Genomic DNA, 21,760 nt, shown 5'->3' on the forward strand with positions numbered 1-21,760 from the left:
TCCTTTGTCACGATCTCTCCGTCAGACAGCCCCTGAGTACTGCAGCCTTCAGGAAGGCCTGCCCTACCTGGACATGGTGATCGCAGAGACGCTGAGGATGTACCCACCGGCTTTCAGGTAGGTTCACAGCCCCCCACCCGCCCTGCACCCCGGGGTCCCTTCTGCTTCACTGTTTGGGGTCCTTGCTTGTCCTCAGTCATCACCACCCAGTGTTATCACCAATGCTGGACTCCTGGAGGCAAAGTCTTAGGTTTCTTTGTACCCCCAGGGGCCATCAGCCATAATGCCTTCAGCACTGTAACCATAGCAATAGTTCTCTTGACATGACCCTCCTCTCCAACCCACTTTGGCTTCCTAGCCTCAGGTGGCTTTTGCTATTCCCCAGGCCCATTCATTCTTTGCTTCACTCAGCAACTCCTTATTGGGCACCTGCTCTGTGCCAGTCCCTGGGAAATCAATCATGTACAAACCAGATAAAGCCCATGCCCTTGGAGTTGACATTCCAGGGGGGTCACCCAAGGCATGGGATGTACCTCCCTGCTCCCTAACAACCCACGCCTGTCTCGTCCTTGGAGATCCAAGCCACAACTCACTTCTTCGGGGAGGTCTGACTACTCGCTCACACTGCACGGCTCCTCGCTGCCTCCCCTCCCTAGCCCTGTCGGCTCTAATGATACTTTGTGCTATGTTCCTGGACACGTTTCAACCACATTCTCCAGTGTCCATCCAGCCATACTGCGTGCCTTGAGAGCAGGAATCAGGCCCTTTGCTGCTCTCAAAGTCCCCCTAAACAAGGTTCCCCAGACCCTTAGAGAATGAAACAGTGGCCAGATTTCAGGCCCTTGAAACAGAAGCAACACAAAGCATATCACTGTGCATCACAAATTCCATCCACGTTCCTGTGAGTGAATACACCACATGAACTACATGGATATTATCTTTTGCCATTTTAAAAAGAGGCAATGAGGGCCTGACCTGTGGTGGCGCAGTGGATAAAGCGTCGACCTGGAAATGCTGAGGTCGCCAGTTCGAAACCCTGGGCTTGCCTGGTCAAGGCACATATGGGAGTTGATGCTTCCAGCTCCTCCCCCACTTCTCTCTCTCTCTGTCTCTCCTCTCTGTCTCTCCCTCTCCTCTCTAAAATGAATAAATAAAAAAAATTAAAAAAAATAAAAATTTAAAAAATAAAATAAAAAAAGGCAATGATTCAAAGGTATCTTAAAATTATATTCCAGAAAACATAACTAGAGGGCAGGATTGTAGATTCTGTCCAGTATGTTCAGACTCAGAGCGAATGTAGAGAATTCCAGGGTGTGAATCAAATCACGTGGTCCCCACATGCACAAGGTTTCTGTCACCTGGTCTGGGAGCAGTGGTAATGCCAGGGTCCACCTTGCTCTCCTGACACCAGGGTTAAGAATGACTCTACAGGCCTTCCCTGATTTGGGGGGAACTACAGAGCAAACTGTCATTACGTGATTTATACCCAACGTCCTTCCAAAGGAACTCTGGACAACTGCTATACATATTAAAAGAAAATTGAAACTAGACATTCATGGATACAACAGAGCAGAGACCATCGAAAGGAAAGAAGCCTTTACAGGTGCCCCGAGATGGCTGGTTCTCCAGGCTGGGCCTGTCTGGTGGCTGAGGATCCTGGCACCCAGGGAACCCCACTGAGCTAAACAATCTTGTTCTCTGTTGGGAGGAAAGTGTATAAACTCATCAAAGACACGTCATTTCCTGGATCTCAGCTCAATCACGAATGCATCATATGGGACCTTGAATAGACAACATGTTGAGTGACAAAGTGAACAGGCTCTTGAATGCCAAATGTGGCCAATTCTCTGGCTCATGCTTTATAAGCAGCCCCGCACAGGACGTGGGTGGAGGCTCCGCTGCAGGGAAGCAGCATACGGGGATCTCACTAGAGGGCGGGGTGGAAACCAGAGGGTCTGGAAGAATTTGTTACAATTCCCTCATAAAGTGTCCTGTGGTGTCAGAGTTCTATAATGACAATGGGTCTAGACCAACGATTTTCAACCTTTTTCATTTCATGGTACACATAAACTAATTGCTAAAAATTCTGCGGCACACCAAAAAAATGTAGTTTTTGCTGATCTGACCAAAAAAAAAAAAAAAAAGTATAATTTGAATTCATTCACACCAGATGGCTATTGCTGTGTTGGCTGTTGTCATTTTTTCAGTTGACAATCTAAGAGAAAAGAGGTCAGTGCCCCTGACAAGTCAGGTGTTGCATGTTTTTTAATTTTTTGCAGCACGTGGTTGAAAATTACTGGTCTAGACAGAAAGTCAAGATAGTCTAGGCCCAGCCCTGGGTTTGCTGTGTGATCGTGGGTAAGTTCTGCACTGTTCTGTGCTCCTGTTTCCTGAGTCACCAGTGGGCACATGTGCTGGCTCCGACCGCCCCACAGTGCAGTGAGAATCACTGGGCTAGTTGGCGGGAAAACACCCCACCCCTCCGAGCCCAGCCGCAGCTGTGGAAGGAGCAAGGAACACTGAGCTTCTGGTTGACCGACCAGCTTCGGGCCCTGCCCCCACCTTGGGCAAGCCATAACCTCCTGGGTTGCACCTTCCCCTACCTATACCAACTCCACTGGTATTTTTAATTAGGCTACCCCTGCTGATTTCTGTTATCAAACCACAGAAGTGAGACAGGCAAATCACCATTATTCTCACCCCGACAAGAGGTCAATTGCTTTGGCTCCAGGCATAGGATTTGGGGTAAATGTAAGGAGAGTGAGAATTTTATTATTTTATTCTATTCTATTCTATTCTTTTTTAATTTTTTTTTTCTTGGATTTTTCTTAAGTTGGAAACGGGGAGGCAGTCAGACAGACTCCCGTATGCGCCCGACCCGGAATCCACCCGGCATGCCCACCAGGGGGCGATGCTCTGCCCATCTGGGGCGTCACTCTGTTGTGACCAGAGCCATTCTAGCACCTGAGGCAGAGGCCATGGAGCCATCCTCAGCGCCCGGGCCAACTTTGCTCCAGGGGAGCCTCGGCTGCAGAAGGGAAAAAGAGAGACAGAGAGGAAGGAGAGGGAGAGGGGTGGAGAAGCAGATGGGCACTTCTCCTGTGTGCCCTGGCCGGGAATCGAACCGAGACTCCTGCACGCCAGGTCAACGCTCTACCGCTGAGCCAACCAACTGGCCAGGTATTCTATTCTGTTCTATTCTATTCTATTCTATTCTATTCTATTCTATTCTATTCTTCTATTCTAGTCCATTATTTTAGTTTATTCTATTCTTTTTTAAACATTATTCCTTTAAATCTCAGAGAAAGCCTGAGAGCCTTTCCCAAGCACTAATATAATTTGACTCACACCCTCATTCACAAAAATAACTCAGAATGGCCATTGTGAAAAACATCATTCTTATTGAATAGTTATTAATGTGAGCCCAAGATCTATGCAGTGTAATTCAAAAAAATCTTTCTGGCCTTGTATGTGGCCTAACCTAGCCAGACAGAAGCCCAACCATGTACAGAAGAGTAGACCCTGTTTTCCAGTTTCCAGGGGGTCCTGCCTGCAGGTCCAAGCTACCTCCGATAAATATCAAAAAGAAGGGGTATCAGGAGTCACCTTGTTTGGTTCTTGTGGAGCTGAGATGGTGCACATCAGAGCCCCCCACTTCCACCTCTGGTTTGAGGTGTGGGGTGTTGCACCAGCTGCAAGTACATATGAACTGCATGAGTAGCTGGAACTCTAAATGGGGTGCACCAGCCCTGGCCTTTTGCGTTCTTGACTCTGCTATGAAATGCTCACGATTTACTGATGAATGCTGCAAGGAGCACTGGGTTGCTCTTAATTTCTTTCATGACTATAATTAGTCTAATAATTTTATCTCCTCTAAAACATTTAGGGAAGCCCCATCCTACCATTTGCCATAAGAGCCAGCACAGAATATTTTTAATTTTTATAATAATTATTTATCTTACCAAAATAATATGCTCATACTGGAAGAAAAGAAGGGAGGGAGGGAGGGAGAAAGGAAACCTAAAGAAAAGAAAGAAACCTAACCAATATAGAAGGGCCCCCCCCAAAAAAAAACCTGGCACCCCTGGTCCCTGTCATTCTCCACCCAAGTCCCATCCCTACAGGAGACAGTGGCAGTAGTTCAGAAATTCTTCCAAATTTGTCTATTCATATACAAACATGGTCTAGCCCTTAAAAAATAAAACATAAATGGGATTATGCCATGGCTGTTGATACAATAAACAATCTGACCAGCATTTTTCTTCTCTAGTAGAAATATTCCATAGCACCATAGACAATGAATGGGAGGCCAAATTTCCTCTTCCTAAAGCAAGGGGGTGGGTGAGGGCAATTAAAAGAGGCTTGACGCAGGTAGGGAGGGTGTGGCCACGGCCATGCAAACCCCCACCAGAAACAAGCCCTTGACTGGCACCAGTGTGCCCCCCAACACCAGGCATAAGATGGGCTCTTCAGGTTGAATGAAGGAAGAAACGTCAAATGTTTTCACCTAGGACCAAGTGAGTCTAGAGACTAGTGACTGCAGGATGCTGGGTAGGAGAGGGTTAATGGGGTGGGGTGGGATAGGGCTTGGTCACCCAGGAAGAGAGCAGGGCCTCCTCTTCCCATGTCCTCCAATCTCATTCCACACTTCAGACTCATACCTCCTTTGCCCTGGCATGTCCCCCACCCGAGCTCTCCTCATCTCTACTCTGCACCAAGGTGGGGGTGACCTGTATGTCCCTGCAGGTTCACACGGGAGGCGGCACAGGACTGTGAGGTGCTGGGGCAGCGCATCCCCGCGGGCACCGTGGTCGAGATGGCCGTGGGTGCCCTGCACCACGACCCGGAGCACTGGCCACGCCCAGAGGCCTTCGACCCCAAGAGGTGAGCATGGGTCCTTCAAATGGGCCCCTGAGGGACTGAGCGAGGAAATTAGAGGTGGCTGCAGGGAGACACAGATTTGGTAAAGATCCAGTAAAGTCTTCCCAGTCAAAAGCCAAGGCAATCTTATATTTGCGAGGCATAATGCCCAAAGGAAATAATTGTAATATTTTAAAGCTCCACACGGAAGCCAGAGAGTTAGCGTTTCAGCACCACTGCTTGCAGAAGACAGGGCAATCTCACATGGGCGTCTTCTATTTGTTCAAACCAAGAAATGACGCAGAATCAGGTGTGCACGGGAGAGTAACAAAACATCATTTCCTTCTTTAAACTTGGAGCCTGCTCCAAAACAAGAGGATCAACCAGATTTCCCCAGGAATTCATGAGATCCAGCTCTGCTAGCATAGTAGACCTGGATCCCATTTCTGACCCTTACGTGGATTTGATCCACTGTCCAGACTTCATTGTTAGGCTCCCAAATTTAAAATGTCTGTGCAGGCATCCACACCCCGTCCTCGAAATAAAGCCTTTCTATCCCTTCCTGTATGAGCCGGCAAGCGGAGGGCTGGCCAGGCAGCAGGTGAGTTTCCACCGTTAGCAATTCCAACTTCCTGGGGAACACAACCCAGCTCCACAACTCTGCAACCCAGTCACAGGGACACTGGGCAGTGGGACCGAGATAAATATGATACCCTGCTGCAGAGCAGCTCCCAGGCATACGGTCAAGATCCAGCACTATAAACAGTAGCTGCAGAGCTGACAGCATTACCTTTGAAAATAAATAGTATTAGGTTGAGAAAAGGTGAGTCCAACGGCTCCTTGGCCCAGAAGAGTGCAGAGGTATTAAGAAGTGAACGGGATATTACAAAACAGTGGCTGTTCCCTAGCTTTGCTGTCACAGAAATATGCTGCCATGTGGTAGCAGACAGGCAATTCCTCTGAGGAAGGGCTTCAGTGGTTCAAATACTACAGTTAGCAATGGCTGCGTTTCACAACTTCAGCCAGAAAGGCAAATGTGTGCAAGGGAGACAATCGGCGGGCCTGTCCGGGACAGGGCGAGTGCCCAGGGCCTCTCCTTAGGAAGTGGGTGACAGCTGCTGTCACTTCTCTGATGGAGAAGTTGGAGCCAAGGGTCCAGATGAGGGCTGTGGTTTCCTTAAGACTCATTTATCCTTCAGGATCATAGTGAGCCCACAGGCTCATTAACAACACGGATTGTAGGAAGGCAGGAGGCCGACCCTGACTCTCCAGGTGATTCCTTTAATTCAGCAGAACCTTTGCATGAAAGGGGGGGAGGGCACGAAAGCTCACGGATTAGCAGCCACCAGCTCCAGAGCTTAGGGACGGGTCCAAGAGAAAACAGGATGCTACTGGCTTCGGTGGAGGTTAGGCCCACTTAGTAAAAGCGTCACCTTTGATGTCAGGGAGCCTCAGCCAGACCCAATGGCTGAAGAGGCCCCGGAAGGGAGGCAGGTGTCCTGAGCCACCCCTGACTGCCCTGTCCCGCAGGTTCACGGCAGAGGCCCAGAGGAGCAGGCGACCCTTCACCTACCTGCCATTCGGAGGGGGTCCCCGGAGCTGCCTCGGGGTGCGGCTGGGGCTCCTAGAGGTCAAGCTGACGCTGCTCCACGTCCTGCGTGAGTTCCGGTTTGAAGCCTGCCCGGAGACTCAGGTGAGCCCCCTGCAGGTGAGTCCTGCTGCTCCAGGCTCAGGGGTGCTCGCTCAGTCTCTGCGCTGAAGCTGGCCTATTACTATTATTATTATTAATCTCTGTACAGCAAAGCTGGGCCTCGTGATGCTCTTGCTCTTCCCTTGCCTGAGGTCACACTGTTGGACTGCAGGCTCCATGAGGCCAGGAACCAAAAGTCTGTCATGTTTGTTGTTGGATGCCAGCAGCCAGCTTAGCTCCAGAAAGCCATGAGTCTGGATCCTGCCGGGTCCCAGGACCCATCTGAGCTCATTGTACATTCCCCAGCCCAGCTACCCACTCTGCGAGGGTCCCACCTGCTCCTCCCTTCCTGCTCAGGCTGCTGCCCTGACCTGAATGTCATTTCTTCCACGTCCCACCCCTAGTCCAATCTCATCCTCCAAATCCCTTGGTGTTGCCTAAAACCCAGAAGCGGCCCCTGAGAAGTGCTGCTCTCTCAGCTTCTCCCCTTCCTAGCTCCACCTCAGGTGTCACTTCCTCCAGGAAGCCCTCTCTGACTGTGCTAGTCCCAACTGACCTCTCCTTTTTGAAGTCCAATGGTGTTTCAAGTTTGTCTAGACCTACATTAATGCAGTAGCTGCTTGCCATATGGTGGCTATTCATTTTAAGTCAAATAAAAAGACTCAGCCCCTCTTTTGCACTTACCACATTTCAAGCACTCAACAGCCACATGATGTCAGTGGCAACTGTGCAGTATAGCACAGGTCTAGACCTGCTTCTTGAGTATTTCTTTGGCTTTTCTGCGAAGACCCCAGTCTACCACTGACTTACCTCATATAAGGAAAGAACTTTATAAGGGGCAGTGAGGCTTGAGCACAGCACACATGAGCAGAACAGCCCCTCCAAGAGGGGGCCTCTTAGTTTCTGGCTTGGCACAAGGAAGGAGACGGAGAGATGAAAAGAGTTTGAGGCTTTGCTACTTTCTAATCATGTGAACTAGAACAAGTCACTTGGCCTCTCCGAACCTTCATCTCTTCATTTGCAAAGTGAGCCACCACCACCTCTCTAGCAGGACTTTATTAACCCAGGAAAGGGGGACAAGCTCCAGTGCTGCTGGGGCCCCCGGGCCCAGTCCTGAAGAGGCAGTTCTGCTGGGTTCTCAGGGGCAGCGAGGAGGCTGCTTTGCTCACTGCTGGACCCGCTACCCCTCAGCCATCAGCCGAATTTCTATAACCCTGCTTCATGCTTGGTTCTGAGGAGGTCACCCCGTAGATGTGGTTAACTGTGACAAATATTTCAATCTCCTCTATTTTAGGTACCACTGCAGCTAGAATCCAAATCTGCCCTAAGTCCAAAAAATGGCGTCTACATCAAGATCATCTCACGCTGACACAATCAGTTACAAGGGCAACTTCTAATTCAAAGAAAACCATTGTGGAAATTCAGAATTGGGGGGAAACATCTCCTAACTAATTGAAAGGGTGCCTGGCACACAAGTATAAAAGGTCATTTATGTAACATTTCCTAAATGCTTAATAAATGTTTGTTGCACTTAAAGTTTTGACGGTGTTGAACAACTGATCCACCTGTCTCATAAGAAATTGCTGATAAATAAGCAAAACTGTAGTCCTGACAGAACGACTGAGAACTTGGGGTTTTGAAGGAAGTTCTCTACAGGGCAGGGGACACAGGGACACTCATGAGGTGACTTCATGATACCAGTTCACGAGCCTTTCCAGCCTCCCTGGTGCTTTGTGATGTTTGACTTAGACAATGACATTCATAAGCTCAACTTCAAACGTGGTTCACAAGAGTCTTATTACGCTTTGATATTTCTAGGTAGGGTAATACCGACTTTGTAAGTCTCAATTCACAGAAAAGTGATAAAGGCTGAAGCCTACCTTTTCATTTTAAGAGCACCATATCTTTTCTTAATTTTGATCAAAGAATAAAAAGTACAGAGGGTGACTATTAGTAAAAGGAATTACTGTACTGCCAAGAAGTTCAAATTCAACAAAAAACTGGCAAAGTGAATCCCAGATCTGTCACCAGCAGCCATCTGGCCATGCCTGATGATCTTCCCACTTCCCTGTGCCTCAGTTTCCTCCTGTGAGCATGGAGGCGATACCCAGACCCACCTTTAGAAAGCTCCGTCTGGTTCGGGTGAGCTAGAATCCAGCTCTGCTACGTCTGCCATGCAGACCCTGCTTTGCCCAGGGGGCTCCTGGACAGTCTCTTAAAGAAAGGCAGCCTTATTTCCCAGCGTCGCCCAGCCCTGGCTGCTGCCCGTCCTCTAGGAGGCCCCACCAGCCCGTCACACACTTGCTGCCACCACCTGCTCATCTCTGGAACCAGCCCCTTCAAGATGCCCGGCCTAGGGCTCAGACTCCCCAGAAAAGCCATCCATTCCCATTCCCAGTGGCCCCTCGGCCTCTCCTGACTGCCTTGGCCATCTCCCCCAGCTCCTGACCCCCTTAGCCATCATAGAAACCCATGCAACTGAGCACCAGTTCCCTATTTGAGGTGCAGGTCTGCATCTGGTGTCCCCAGCTCATCACCTTCGCCATCTTCAGACATAGCAATGAGGCTTCCTAATGGGCAAGAATGGCTGGGCTCCCAGGACTTACAATGTTTCACCCTGCATGCCTTAGCTCTGTTTAAATCCCACTGTTGACACCCAACACCACTAACATGGGGTAGGAAAGGCAGCCAACAGTACTGACTGGGTCCTCATGACTATTTCTTGGCTGCCACAGATCCCTTGCCCTGGATCCCACCACCTCTCTGCATTAACATTCTGAGTCAGTCATTGTGACTTCTTCCCATCACAAAGCCCACCCCCTCCTGTGCCACAGAAACACCACCCCCACCCTACAACCTGGCCACATTGACCCCATCCTCTCTCAAAGAGTTGCTCTTCCTGACTTGCTTTCTCAAAGGTCAGCAAATTCTGGTTTTAGTCTTCATTGCTCACCGGACTTTTCCAGAGCATCTGCTCATCTCCCATCCCAGGCTCTTCCTGCCGCCCCTCCCACCTGCATTCCCAAATGGACCACTCCTGCTTCCCACTCAGTTCCCAGCAACCAGATGGTTAAAGAGCATGGGATCAGGATATATACATTGAAAACTTAGCAGGCAGCACATGTCCATGGTTCTCTGACCCTCCCTTCGGGCCCCGCCTACATGGCAGGAGGACCAGCGACCCAAGCAATGAATGAAATTTCAAGATTACTCAGGATGTGGAAGAAGTATTGGTAGGGGGGCTCTAAAAATCATGACCTGGTTGTGTTGTCATTGCTTCCTTTTTCTGGTCATTTAACTCATTTTTCATCTGGCTTAATTAGCCAGCCTGTGTCAAGTTCTGGAACACTATCCCTGTTCCAAAGATGGAAAAATAGCTTGGATCTGAGAATGATGGGACAAACCAACCGCATGGAGACATGGTGTGGAGAGTAAACACACTGTGTCAGGAAGGTGGGAAGGATCGTGCAGGTGAGGAGGGGAGCCTGTTGCTGAGGACTGAACCTGGGCCACTGGGTATAGCAGGCGGGAAGGGGCAGGCAACCTCATAACGTGGAGCCACCTGCCAGCCCCTCTGCCCCTGTACCAGAGGAGCCAGTGCCCAGCAGAGACTCCATGACCTGCTGAGTGTGGAGGACACAACCACCTCCTCCATGTCCACATGTGTTCAACAGTGATTCTGGACTTTGTAGGCCTTGGAACTTTTTATGAGTTGGAAGAAAGAAAAACAATACCAAGATGTAACTCTTGCAAATTTAATAAAAATTCATGTAACTATAAAACTGGGCCTCTCCTAGGGCTGTGGAAGAGGCCCCAGCAAGTGAGAGGCCCTCAACCCTCTGCTTCATCGGCTTCAGGAACAATCTACACACAGCTCCCCAAGGCCAGTAACAGCAGCTCTATTATACTGCAACACTCAGAAAAGTGCTGGTCCCCAGCAGGGACTCTACACAAATGTGGAAGAATGGGCTTTAGTCGTCACCCACGTGAGATAAATATTATTTTATTACCGCACTCTATTGTGACATTTGCAGCACAGGTATTCAAAGCTCATGAAGACATAAAACCCATATTCAGAAGATGTCCCGTGCACTTGGAAGACGCTGGGACAAGCATTCAGGGGCCAGGCCCATGACAAAGGAAACCAGCAGGGGCTCAACAACATCCCACAGTAGCCACTTGTCTGATGTCATATATGGACCAATTCCAAGGCCAGCAGCAGCAGAAGTGCTGCACAGATTAGAGCAGGAGTAACAGGCACAATGACTGTTCCTCCCTACGCCACAAGACAGGTTTTCCTGTGCCACAGGCACTGTGTCACTCTGACAAAAAATAAAACAAGATCCTAATGAGTCCCTGAAGACAAAAATTATTAAAATTAAAATCAATCCATAAAATTCCAATATCTGAAAATCTGTGCCTGGTGCCAATCAGTAGCAAAGTCACCAAAGAGTAAAAAATAAAACCCTAGTAAAAATCAATTATGGGCTCGCCTATAATCATTACTGATTAGCCCACTACCGAGCTCAAGACTGACTTAAAACCGAAAACTACCATCAGTGAGAGATTAAGAACATAACTTCATTGAGAAGTCAACATTAAACAGTTCATTAAAAGCTTGTTAAAAAAATAAAAAGGAAAAAAAAACCTTTCCCAAACGGCTACTTCAAGAAAGACAAACGTGAAAGGCCTAAAATACAGCCCCAAGCTCATTGCCGGAAACCCAAGAAGGACGCCAGGGAGAAGAGGGTGGAGGCCCCAGCCGCAGGCTTGCTGGAGGTGGAGTACTGGATGACGTACTCAGGGTAGGCCTGGTGCTTCTCAAAGATCACGAAGATAGAAGGGTCGGACATGCTGTTCACACAGCTGTCGTAGAAGACGCTGTTGCCCCGGCCATCCTTGGCTGGGGGACGGACAAAGGAGGCATTGCCCCGGGTGAACTCGCCCACCAACACCCGAGCCAGAAACATGATGTAGAACTTGGAGTCGGACTTGCTGTAGTGGTGGGAATACGCGGCATCTCGGGCAAAGTAGCTCCCTGCAAGGACACGCATAGACTCAGCTGGGCCTCGCAGGACGGCTGCAGCCGGGGAGGAGAGGCCTGGCGTCCTGGCCACAGGCAGTGCCCTCGGCCCGGGCTCCTCCACCACTGCATCTCCCCCCTGCCCTCCCCTAGCCTCCCCTCCTCCTCTAGCCTTCCCTCTTGCAGGACATCAGAGGGGACACCGAGACAGAAAACTCCTTTCCCATTCTGAATCTGTTGCTCAAATCGTAAGGCTCTCTGGGCAGAACACTACCTACCCCCCAGACCTGCTTCCTCAGCTAAAAACAGATGTCGTGCTGACTTGATCAGGCAGGGCGGGGGGGGGGGGGGGGTGCCAAGACCCAAACAAGGAATCACCTGTAGGTGCTGGCGGCCCCATGTGGATATTATGAACCTGTCTCCTGAGAAGCTGCCCTGGAAGCTTCCACCTCTACATCTAGGTTCACAATCTCCCCTGGCTCCGGTCCACCACAACCCCACAGCCATCATGCCAGATCAAGGCCAAAGGGTAACTGACGGAACCGAGGCCTTTCCTTAGGAGGTGTGAAAGGGTGAGGGGACATGCGATGTGCCACCTACTTACAAATGGTTCAGAAAAAGTGGGGGCGGGGTCATAAAGCCAACATGGCAAAATATTAAAACAGATGCATGTAGGTAAACATATGCAGGAAATTGTGCAGTTTTTTTTATATTACTCTTGCAACTTTCCTGTGAGTTTGAAATTATTCCCAGATAAAGTTTTTAAATGACCAAGAGACAAGAGAACATTCAGATAACTCACCATAGAGCTAGAATGACATATTCACCTGAGTGTATCCAAGCTGTTCATTCTAGTCTAACAAAATAATGCAGGCAGAGGGCTGGGTAGGTACCCTTCTCCTTTCCCACTGTGCTCACCATGTTCTGAGGCCCCCACACCACAGGACACAGGCCCACCCCTTAGAGAAGCAAAACGCCAGCCTAAGCAAGAGCACCCATGGTCAAACCTTGGGCCAGGCTCCCAGCTACACAGAGTGAGAGGAAGGGTGCCGACAGCTGGGCACCCCTAGAACTGGCCGGGGCCACTCTTCCCTGAGTGCCTGAGTGTGAACTGGCTCATCAGCTTACAACACCCCCCCACACCCGCCATAAACTGCTTTAAAATGGTTTTCTGAATACTGTTTTTTCCTTAGATCATGTAACTCTTTCACCATTTATACTTAAACGGTTCCCTGGGCCCTGGGCAGTGCGGCGAGGCCAGGTTCTGCTAGTGGCAGTTGCACTCGCCCTTACCTTTGCCATAGGAAGTGCCATGAAGCCCACAGACCCGCCAGTCAAAGTTCTGCTGGCAGATGGCATCGACAAAATAGGCACTGGTGCCGTGGAACAGCTGCCTCTCATCCACCATCCGCCCTCCGTTTCTCTTCTGCATCTGCCCTTTCTGCCTGTAATCGAGGGAGAGAAAGCACGCTGGAGGGAGAGGGCACTTCCCACCCCACACAGGCCACCCGACCCAAGGAAACATTTTACCAGAAGTGTCAGGAGACCAGGAGCCACAGAGCCTGGCCCACAAGGCTCCGGCGGGGAAGGTGGAGCCCAGAGCCCAGATGGGAGCAGAGCTCCCTTCCCTCCACAGCCCTTGGCCCCCAGCAGTGTCCTGACCCTTCAGAGCAGGCCGGCCAGGGAGAAGGGAGCTCCGTCCCCACCCCTGCCCCCCCACCCCCAACAAGGCTGAGCCAGAGCTCCTAGATGCTGCTCAGCAGGGCCTTTGTCTCATCTCGCCCCGTTAAGTCACCCTGATTTCATCACTGGGCCCAGGGTACATAAGACTGCTCCAGCCTTCTGTGGGGACAAGTCAGCAGGAGCCCAGGCCTGCCATGGTGGTGACCTGCTGCCCTGTGCTGACAGGGCACAGAAATGAGCCCGCTCCCTAGCTGTCAGAACAATAGATTTACGTGTCCAGAGCATGGGTGGCTCCTACGGATCAGGCAGCAGAGAGGCAGAGCACACGTACATGCTCAGGCTGTGCCTCTGCAAGCCTCTGCGCCTCGTCTCTGGGGACTATGCAGCACCAAGCTCTGAAGATGATGAAACGGGTGAGAAAGCACCGACCCAGTTCGAGTCCACCAGCACTGTGCAAGCAAGAGCTGCTATCTAGACTGTGTCCGAAGCCCCAGGCATATCAGGGAAGCAGCCAGCCTACTATGTAAAGGTGTGAGGGGACAGAGTCACCAGGCTGCCCAGAGCAAGCCCCTGACCTACCACTGGTAGACTTCCCAGAGAGCCAAGTTCTGGACTCGCTCGATCTTCTGAATGTAGTAGGGCAGTGTACGGTTAAAGAGATTATAGACCTTCTCATATTCTTCTGAGGAAGAATGGAGGGTGATCAGCTGCAAGGGTCAAAGATTTTCATTGTTTTCATCAAAGTATAAAACAGATCAATCTCCTCCCAAGGCTGCTCCTGAAGTGCGAGAACCGCAGAAGCAAGCCCAGAGGGTGAACACCACTCCCCCCACTGGGGGCAGTCTCTCTGGGCACACAGCTGTGCAATCTGTGTTCACTGGGACTCCTGGCTGGAGGACAGGCATGTGATGCTTACATCAGCTCCATCCCAGGTATCCCCAGGATGTCCCTGCTCTTCTGACCCACACAAGGCAGACTACTATGTAGTCTACAAGCCCACAGAGTTGGTGTCAACAAATGTGGAAGGCATACATTTGGTGGTGAGGAGACAAACACTGCCATGAGCAGCAGTGCTGTGTGAACGCCCCACACAAGTGCTGATAGGCCACACTGGCAGGCGGGCACATGGCAACTGAGGAGCATGGCCACTGTGTCCCTTCCAGCTGAGCCCACCTCTCCCTTAGGCTCCTGCCTGCCCTGGGAGAAAGCACTTCTAACAAGCCAGGAGAGGCTCCTGGATCAAGGGCAGCCAACTGTCACACAGAAGAGCAATGCACAAATTCCTGCACTTGCAGCCTGGACTATAGAATCAGCCTCCCTGTTCCCAGCTCCATGAGGCTTGACTCAGTGACAGACCATTTAGGGATCTCTGGGGAGTCCCTCAATACTATCCCTTTCCGTGACCCCCAAGTCACAGCCTTATAATAATAGCCTTATAATAACCACCACACTCCACGGCCCAAGACCACAAATGGTCAGAGCTTGGTACGTATGTCCATGGGTCTCCCACGACCCAAACCTGGACTCTAGCTTCCTTGCTCCCATCTCACGGATGCTGCCAAACTCCTCTTCCTCAAGTACAGAAATCAGCCCTGCCCCTTCCAGACCAGAGATCCTCATGGGCTTCCATTCCTGTTGGGGCTGCTGCTCAGCCCCATGACCAAAGTACTCCCCAGCATAGCCCCGAGCGCTCCCCCGGTCCCACGTCTGTGCACACGCTTCATCCCAGACACACCCGATACCAGGATCCTGACCTGGCCTGCTTCACATGCAGTTCCCATTGACCTGAATGGTCTCCCAGCCCTGCCTGCACAGCACCAGCCATCATTCAGATGTGGACCCAGGGCTGCCTGCCCTGATCTCCTCAATACGGTCACCTCGTCCTCTGACATCTGAGTGCGGCTGTCAGCTCACCCAGCCTTTCCCACGTCTCACCTGTGCTGCCAGAGTCTGTGCGGGCTTTGTACCGCTTGACAAGGTCAGCTCTCCCAGGGCAGTGGAAGTCATGTTGTAAAAGCTGGTATGCAACGTACCTGGCAGGCAGCCAGTTCTCAGAGGCCACCCAAGTGCCCCCAGAGACGGGGTAGCACTGGATCTTGGCTAGAGTACTCTCCTGAACTCAGCACAGCTCCCAAAATCTGACAGGCCCTAAATGAGCTGCTGAAGTGACTTCCTTCTCTTGTCTTCTATTATCTGGCACCATCTAACAGGAATTTCCTCTCAGTACCCCTCACCAGGCTCCAATTGTCCCATGGTTTCTTTTCCTTTTCTTGCTTAGGAAAACTAGTCTTTACTGGCTGAGCCCAGCTCTTAAGCCCCTTATATCTACCCTTTCTAGAAATTTTCCTGCTTATCACCCTCCATCCCTAATATATCCTCTTCCCTCAGGACCACAGCCATCTTCTGGGTGGTCTCTAGCTTTAAAAATCTCCAACCCCTGGGAAAAACCCCACCTACTTCTTCCCTCCTCTCTCACAAGCCCTAGCCTCACAACTAATTCAGTGGTCGAGGAAGTAGCACAGTCACTCACACTCACCTGTCTCAAAGAATACTTCCCGCCCCTCCCAAGCCCAAGGCACCGCAAGGCCCATACCTGAAAGCCAGGGTCCGGCAAGGCTGAGAGGTCCCAATGGTCTGGGATATTCTTTGGGCCTTGAAATGTGACACTGCTATGAAATATAAACAAAAACACTAATAAGACATTTAGTTCTCAGACACAAGCAGACTACCACAGGTGGCCTCCACTAGCCAATACCACCAATCTCAAGTCTCGGCATCTCATTTTATAAAAGCAGGGAGAAGGAGAGGAAGCACATCAGCACACTAGCCATCTTGTGAGAGCATTTTCATCTTTGCCTAAGTGGCCCAGACTGAAACTATCAGAGGCCTGAGGGATCTACTTATCACCTATGTCTCAACTCCTGTGCATATGGGAAAGAGAATACGATTAAAGCAGCACATACAACCCCTACCAATGATTTTGAAATTTCAAAACCTCTGAAACTTGTATTCAAGAGCTCTGAATTATTATTACAAATAGCCTCAAAAAGGTGTACATAATTGACATATAAAAATATAAAATTATGTCAAAACTTATTTAGCAATAGAAATTTGACTTGAAAGAGGGTACTGTGGCCTCCATCTTTCTTAAGTGACTATGCATACATTTACTGCAGAATTACAGGGCATCATGCAATACAAGCAGCATGTGAACTTTATAAAAATAAAACTGAGCTCTAAAAGACATGTGGCCCAAAGGGTTCAGAAACAGGACTGGGAAACTATTTCTAAGTCACTGCTACTCAGTTTCAGAATGCTCTGTTCTACCTACACTAGATCTACCTTTCTATTCCTGCTGGCATGAAATCTGCATCCTAAGCCTCAAATAACTCCCACAAATACCATTCCTAGGAAAATAGTACTGTTTAAAATAACTAAGTACGGTTCCATGAGCAAGAATCAGCCAGAAACATACCCACAAAGAATTAAGTTGCTGAAATTGTCAGTCACAGTATAAAACAACCATTCTTTCTATGTTTGAAAAAATAAGACAAACTAAAAACATATGCAAGGTGCAGAAAACTATAAACAGACCTGGAGGATTCCAAAAAGGATCAAATAGAACTTCTAGGAATAAAAAATACAATCCTTGATACTAAACATCAACGGACATGCTTACTAGCAGATCAGATCACCTAAAGAGAGAATGAGTGAGCTGAATGATATGGAAAATGAAATTCATCATATAGTCCAGAGCAGTAAGGAGATGGAAAATATGGAGGAGAAGCTGAAATGTGCAGAAGAAAGAAGGCCTGAATCTGGTCAGAACCTAAGTGAAATCTAAAAAGAGGACAGAGAACATGGTGGAGGCAATCTTCAAAGAGAACTAATGAGATTCGCCAACTCACAGGTTTAGGAAGCCCAAAGACTCTCCTATAGGATAAAAACACACACTAGACATGCCATAATAATAATCTATAACATCAAGACAAACAGAAAATCTTAAAAGTAACCAGAGGGAAAAAAAAAGTGAGTCAGACAAAGAAGCACCAGTTAGACCGATAACTGATTTCTCAAAAGCATCAATGGAATCCAGGGGACAGTGGAATAACATCATCAGTGTTCTAAGAGAAAATGACAACCAAAAGTTCTATACTCAGTGAGAGTATCTTTCAATATTGAGGACAAAATAAAGACATATTCAAACAATCACAACACAGTTTTCCAATAGACCGTCATCTAAGGAAATCTGAAAGTGGTAATGATGTGAGTAAATTTAATGACAGATTCACAGCTTAAAATAACAGTGCCCCATTAAATTAACATAATTTGAGAGGAAGGTAAATTGAATAAATTATATAAAGGTCCTTATATTAGTTAACAGAAGAGAAAAATCAAATTTACTGACTTATACCTAAGTGAAGAACCCATGTTATAATTTCTAGTGTGGCCTTTAAAAGAATAGTAACACAATGTATCACTTCCAAACCAGTGAAGAGGAAAAAATGAAATAACAAAAATATCCAAAAAGACGAGAATACATCAAAATATAACTGCCTATTTTGGAACAATGGGAAAAAATACCTAAAAGGTAGGAAAAGAAAAAATAAGGCCCAGTAACCTGAATAAAACATTTTCACGGAGGATGGAATAGTAAGAAACTAAACTAGATACCTGACGTAAAAAAAGCCATTTTGAACTTTACATTAATCTACTGTGACCCTGTTAACTGTTGTAAATAGAGAGCTTGTTTCTGAAAGTGACCATCTTGAAGAGTCCCAGTTGGCCACGGAGGCCCAAGCAGACTGGCCTGCTGAAATCATGACAACCAGCCCGTCACAGGTTAGCAGAAAGAACCGCACACTTCACCTGCATCAACACGTACGACTCTCAGGTTACAAAGCAGGGAGCTTCTGAGTCACTCATATCTTAGTCTGAATTTAACCAAAATAACTACTTTTATTTCTGATGTGTGGCCTCTGCTTATGGCCCCTTGAAGACTAAATTAGAGTGATGACAAAAGAGATCCAGTCTCAGAAAAAAGATTTTTCCAAACTGTGCCTAAAGTAGACTCTGCAAAGGGAAACAATCAAAAATGAATTGCAGAAGTAGGAGCAGTAGTCATAGTTGCCCAAAACTCTAAATCCAGAAGCAATACACAGAAGAGACTGATACATTTAACTAAACAAATTATACTTCTGCATGATAAAATAGTTCATAAACAAAGCCAAAAGACAAATAATCCAAGAGAAAATATTTGCAATTTATATAACAAACCAAGGGTTGATCCCTGATAGGTAAAAAGGCTCTTCTATTTAAGAAAAATACTAAAAGGTTGATAGAAATAGACAAAAAGACAAAAAGTCCATAGGGGGGAAAAAGTCCATGGCCCTTACATGTTAGAAAAAAAACCAGTAAGCCTTATTTATAAGAGAGCAAATTAAAATGCACTGACATACCCTTTCCCACCTAAGAGATTAGCAAAACCCTAAGAGCTAGACTTCTACGTTGGCAAACCCGAGGGAAACTGGCACTTCGTTCTTTCGGGAACATGAGTACATGATGGTCCAACCCCATGAAAAGAAACCTGCACTGACCTTTTAGGACTGTAACCTGATGACCCACCCCCACAAATATGAAACAGCACATACACCAGATCTTCCTTTGTGGCACTGTACTTGTAATAACAAAAAAAATCAAAAAGATCCAAGGCCAGGCCCAGAGAACTCAGACACAGAGAGCGCTGAGGCACTCAGTTACACAGCCAACAAACCTCTTTAAGCCTCAGCTAGTCGGAGGATTTTTTTGTACTCAGCAGAGCATGCGCCAACCAATACACACAGTAAGTGACAAGTTCCCCGAATGCCACTTACCAGGTTTGCTTCATCTTCACTTCCTGAGAAGACACATACTTGGGTCTCCGACAAACCTTTCTCAATTTGCCATAGGCCACGTTTTTCTGAATAAAGTCTGAAAAATACACACACACACACAGAACAGCAGTGTTTTATAAACAAATTAAATGGGTTGGAAAGCTAATCCAAATGTATAAAGCCCAAAGTCAGTCTGTTAAAAATAAGGCAGTTTTATCCATTTCAAATATTCATAAAGAAAATAGGAATCCTTAGGAGATTGTGTTTAATGAATAGATGAATGATTAGTAATTGACATATCAATTATACACGAGTGCTTTTAAATTGTTCCTTCCAATCTTGTTTAAACTATTATTTTGCTCAGCAATTTTTCCCAGTTTGGATATAAAAGAGCTCAGCCCAGCCTAAGACCAAATTATCACATCTTGAGCCAGTGGGATTTAGAGTTAATATAATAATTTTACTTTTATGACTTTTCTTACTTAAACTGACTCTATAGCAGTATTTCTCAACCTTGTAAAACCCGTACCATCTTTAATGAGCAATTTCTTTTTTTTTTTTTTTTTGTATTTTTCTGAACCTGGAAACAGGGAGAGACAATCAGAAGACAGACTCCAGCATGCGCCCGACCAGGATCCACCCAGCACGCCCACCAGGGGGCAACGCTCTGCCCACCAGGGGGCGATGCTCTGCCCCTCCGGGGCGTCACTCTGTCGCGACCAGAGCCACTCTAGCGCCTGGGGCAGAGGCCAAGGAGCCACCCCCAGCGCCCGGGCCATCTTTGCTCCAATGGAGCCTCGGCTGCGGGAGGGGAAGAGAGAGACAGAGAGGAAGGAGAGGGGGAGGGGTGGAGAGGCAGATGGGCGCCTCTCCTGTGTGCCCTGGCTGGGAATCGAACCCGGGACTTCTGCACGCCAGGCCGACGCTCTACCACTGAGCCAACCGGCCAGGGCCTTAATGAGCAATTTCTTGTCCCACACCCATCCCTAAGATCCTTACCCTTTGAGCTGAAAACCCACAAATACCTCCTCCAAGTTAGATTACATGTCCTAACTCCCAAGAAAACTTGGTCAAGTCTTATTGCCTACACCTGGAGTACAAAAATAATTTTTTTCATTTAAAAAACATCTTAATATTAATTTGTATTTATCTGTAACTTACCTCACTGCATTTGAGTTGTGTGTGCCCTCTGCTACCGCCCAGGTGGTCAAGATCAGGCACTCCTGTGGGCCCCCCATGTTCTAAGGGGAGCCCATACTCTAGACCAAGGGTCCCCAAACTTTTTATATAGGGGGCCAGTTCACTGTCCCTCAGACTGTTGGAGGGCCACCACATACAGTGCTCCTCTCACTGACCACCAATGAAAGAGGTGCCCCTTCCTGAAGTGCAGGGGGGGGGGGGAGAAGGCAGATAAATGGCCTCAGGGAGCCACATGCAGCTTGCGGGCCGTAGTTTGGGGACGCCTGCTCCAGACCCTGCTACTACAACTCCTTCTGTTAACCTGCTGCTCAGTAGCTTATTAGCACACAAATTTTACTGACCTGTTGACTAACATCGTGTTGAATCTTAAATGGGTTTTTTACTAGTGAAATTGAAAATTATTCAAGACATGCGGACTGCCTGCGCGCGCGCGCGCGTGTGTGTATATGAAACATATATATTCCTATCCTCCACAGAGTAAAGTGAGGCCTTTTCCCTAATTTACCCTTAAAGAGGATACATGATGGTAAGCCCCTAAGCAAGCCCTGCCGGTGGAGATTCTTCCTGACAGATGCCAGCAAACAAATTATAGAGTTAGGCCTCTTGGCATTTACTTCGAGTGACTCTTTTGGGACAAGAGTCCCTAAAAGAGGGCCCTGGCTGGTTGGCTCAGCGGTAGAGCGTCGGCCTAGCGTGCGGAGGACCTGGGTTCGATTCCTGGCCAGGGCACACAGGAGAAGCGCCCATTTGCTTCTCCACCCCTCCACCACACCTTCCTCTCTGTCTCTCTTTTCCCCTCCCGCAGCCGAGGCTCCATTGGAGCAAAGATGGCCCGGGCGCTGGGGATGGCTCTGTGGCCTCTGCCCCAGGCGCTAGAGTGGCTCTGGTCGCAACATGGCGACGCCCAGGATGGGCAGAGCATCGCCCCCTGGTGGGCAGAGCGTTGCCCCCTGGGTGGGCGTGCCGGGTAGATCCCGGTAGGGCGCATGCGGGAGTCTGTCTGACTGTCTCTCCCTGTTTCCAGCTTCAGAAAAATGCAAAAAATAAATAAATAAATAAATAAATAAATTAAAAAAAAAAAAAAAAAAAAAAAGAGTCCCTAAAAGAACAGCCAATTCTTTGCCAATCCTACAGAACCAGTCATTTGGCCTGTGTGTGTTTCTTAGATGTACTTACTTCCTAGTATATATTTCATTAATAAATATGAGTGGCAGATTTGGGTCTGAAACTTGTTTTCATTACACCTGGTAGTAAGCTTGTGAGAAGTTAACTCATCTCAAGCTTCTCCCGTGGCTGCTGTTACCTACCAACAACAGCAGCAACAAATGTGTCTACCTGGGTGAGCTTGAGGCCGTCTGGGTGAACATGACTTTCCTGCAGTTTGCAGTCCCAGCCGCATGTGTGCCCTTTTCCCCACCCTCACCTGACTTC

At 48.4% G+C, this 21,760-nt stretch overlaps 2 protein-coding genes across 4 annotated transcripts in view; one reads left to right on the plus strand and one right to left on the minus strand.

Moving 5' to 3' along the window:
• Positions 1-8,075, plus strand: part of TBXAS1 (thromboxane A synthase 1) — a 132,094-nt gene extending 124,019 nt beyond the window's left edge. For 2 of the 3 annotated variants that reach the window (XM_066366180.1, XM_066366182.1), the window contains 4 exons: positions 26-117; positions 4,747-4,884; positions 6,391-6,568; positions 7,845-8,075. In XM_066366180.1, the coding sequence (XP_066222277.1) occupies positions 26-117; positions 4,747-4,884; positions 6,391-6,568; positions 7,845-7,919 (483 nt within the window). In that variant the 3' untranslated portion in view covers positions 7,920-8,075. The remainder of the gene's footprint in view (positions 1-25; positions 118-4,746; positions 4,885-6,390; positions 6,569-7,844) is intronic. The other variant, XM_066366181.1, reaches the window with a different exon arrangement.
• A 2,216-nt stretch (positions 8,076-10,291) lies between these two features.
• PARP12 (poly(ADP-ribose) polymerase family member 12) overlaps positions 10,292-21,760 on the minus strand; it is a 39,983-nt gene continuing 28,514 nt past the window's right edge. The window contains exons 8-12 of the mRNA XM_066362855.1: positions 19,130-19,226; positions 15,850-15,925; positions 13,836-13,963; positions 12,867-13,018; positions 10,292-11,588 (exon numbers count right to left, since the gene is read on the minus strand). Of these exons, the coding sequence (XP_066218952.1) occupies positions 11,260-11,588; positions 12,867-13,018; positions 13,836-13,963; positions 15,850-15,925; positions 19,130-19,226 (782 nt within the window). The 3' untranslated portion in view covers positions 10,292-11,259. The remainder of the gene's footprint in view (positions 11,589-12,866; positions 13,019-13,835; positions 13,964-15,849; positions 15,926-19,129; positions 19,227-21,760) is intronic.

This window comes from Saccopteryx leptura, chromosome 2 (assembly GCF_036850995.1).
Source record: "Saccopteryx leptura isolate mSacLep1 chromosome 2, mSacLep1_pri_phased_curated, whole genome shotgun sequence".
Classification (NCBI taxonomy): Eukaryota; Metazoa; Chordata; class Mammalia; order Chiroptera; family Emballonuridae; genus Saccopteryx; species Saccopteryx leptura.